This window comes from Marmota monax, unplaced genomic scaffold (assembly GCF_021218885.2).
Source record: "Marmota monax isolate L192 unplaced genomic scaffold, Marmota_monax_Labrador192_F-V1.1 WCK01_AAM20220418_F8-fsc00029, whole genome shotgun sequence".
Classification (NCBI taxonomy): domain Eukaryota; kingdom Metazoa; phylum Chordata; class Mammalia; order Rodentia; family Sciuridae; genus Marmota; species Marmota monax.
The window spans coordinates 10,984,543-10,986,387 of NW_026693024.1; the positions used below are offsets into that span (position 1 = coordinate 10,984,543).

The following is a 1,845-nucleotide window of genomic DNA, read 5'->3' on the forward strand; positions in this document are numbered from 1 at the left end:
CCCGCCGGTTTCGGCTGATCTCGAGGCTCGGCAGGAATCCTCGCGTCCACCCTTCCCTCTAGCCATTCCCCGAGATCCGTTTCCCTCTCCTTCGCGGGCCTGCCTGCGCCGCACCCCGCGCGGTGGTCTGGGTCTGGCTCCCCCGTTTCCCCGGGCGCCTCCCCCTGCCCCTCCGCTCCCCATCCCCCCGGGCCGCAGGCCTCCTCGCCATCACGGAGGCCTTCCCACTGGCCTGGGATGCGGGGTCGGCTCGCTCGGTCCGGGGGGTCGTGACCGGGGCCTAAGGAAGCATGGCGTCCGGCAGCACCGCGGCCAGTGAGGAGGAGCGCAGCCTCCGCGAGTGCGAGCTGTACGCGCAGAAGCACAACATCCAGGCCCTGCTCAAGGACTCCATCGTGCAGCTGTGCACGGCGCGGCCCGAGAGACCCGTGACGTTCCTCCGGGAATACTTTGAGAAGTTGGAGAAGGAGGAGGCCAGACTCACCCAGAGTCAGCAGACACGGGGCCCCTGCCCGGACGCCAAGGCGGAGGAGACCGCGCCCGCCCAGCCCCATCCCGCGCCGGCCCAGCCCCAGCCCCAGCCCGTGGTTAAGGGCCGGCGGCGCCGGGGCGCCATCAGCGCCGAAGTCTACACGGAGGAAGACGCTGTGTCTTTTGTTAGAAAGGTCATACCCAAAGATTTTAAGACAATAGCTGCTTTAGCCAAAGCCATTGAAAAGAACGTGCTGTTTTCACACCTGGATGAAAATGAGAAGAATGATATTTTTTACGCCATGTTTCCCGTCTCTTTTACCGCTGGAGAGACGGTTATTCAGCAGGGCGATGACGGGGATAACTTCTATGTGATCGATCAGGGAGAGATGGACGTCTACGTCAACAATGAATGGACCGCCATCATCGGGGAAGGAGGGAGCTTTGGAGAACTTGCTCTGATTTATGGAACACCTAGAGCAGCCACTGTCAAAGCAAAGACAAACGTGAAACTGTGGGGGATTGACCGAAACAGCTATCGAAGAATCCTTATGGGGAGCACACTGAAAAAGCGCAAGATGTACGAAGAGTTCCTCAGTAAAGTGTCAATTTTAGAGTCTTTGGACAAGTGGGAACGGCTCACTGTAGCCGATGCCTTGGAACCCGTCCAGTTCGAAGACAGACAGAACATCATGGTGCAGGGAGAACCAGGAGACGAGTTCTTCATTATTTTGGAGGGGTCGGCTGCCGTGCTGCAACGTCGGTCAGAAAACGAAGATTTTGTTGAAGTGGGAAGATTGGGGCCTTCTGATTATTTTGGTGAAATTGCACTGCTGAAGAATCGTCCTCGTGCGGCCACGGTGGTTGCACGTGGCCCCTTGAAGTGTGTGAAGCTGGATCGACTTCGATTTGAACGTGTCCTTGGCCCATGCTCAGATATCCTCAAACGAAACATCCAGCAGTACAACATTTTCATGGCACTGTCTGTCTGAAACCTGCCTCCTTGTGCCTCCCTTTTCTCCTTTGCCTACTCATGCATCACTCTTGCTTAATTCTCTGTTTGAAGTGCCAAGTGGCCACTGGCGTCACACCTTCTTGTCTGTTTATATGAAAAGTTGCATTTATTGCACCGTTCTCAATTTGGAGCATTCACTGAATGCTCACACACAAATAAATAGAGTTCTATAGACTTTGCTGTTACTGCTTCTCTCTGTGTAGTGCTATGTTCAAACTGGGCAGTGAGTGCCATGCTTTTTGGTGAGGGCAGATCCCAGCACCAATGAATTACCATAGAGTAATGATGTAACATGGCAAGATTTTTTTGTGTGACATAATTTTCCAGTCAACCATATTTAGACTGTGGCCAACTATGCT

The 1,845-nt window shown here is 54.6% G+C and overlaps 1 protein-coding gene across 1 annotated transcript; it reads left to right on the forward strand.

The window, feature by feature from the left end:
- Positions 1–290: 290 nt before the first annotated feature.
- On the forward strand, positions 291–1,469 carry LOC124098687 (cAMP-dependent protein kinase type I-alpha regulatory subunit-like). Its single transcript, XM_046453597.2, has one exon. The coding sequence runs from the start codon at positions 291–293 to the stop codon at positions 1,461–1,463; it is 1,173 nt and encodes a 390-aa protein (XP_046309553.1). The 3' UTR covers positions 1,464–1,469.
- The last annotated feature ends 376 nt before the right edge of the window (positions 1,470–1,845 follow it).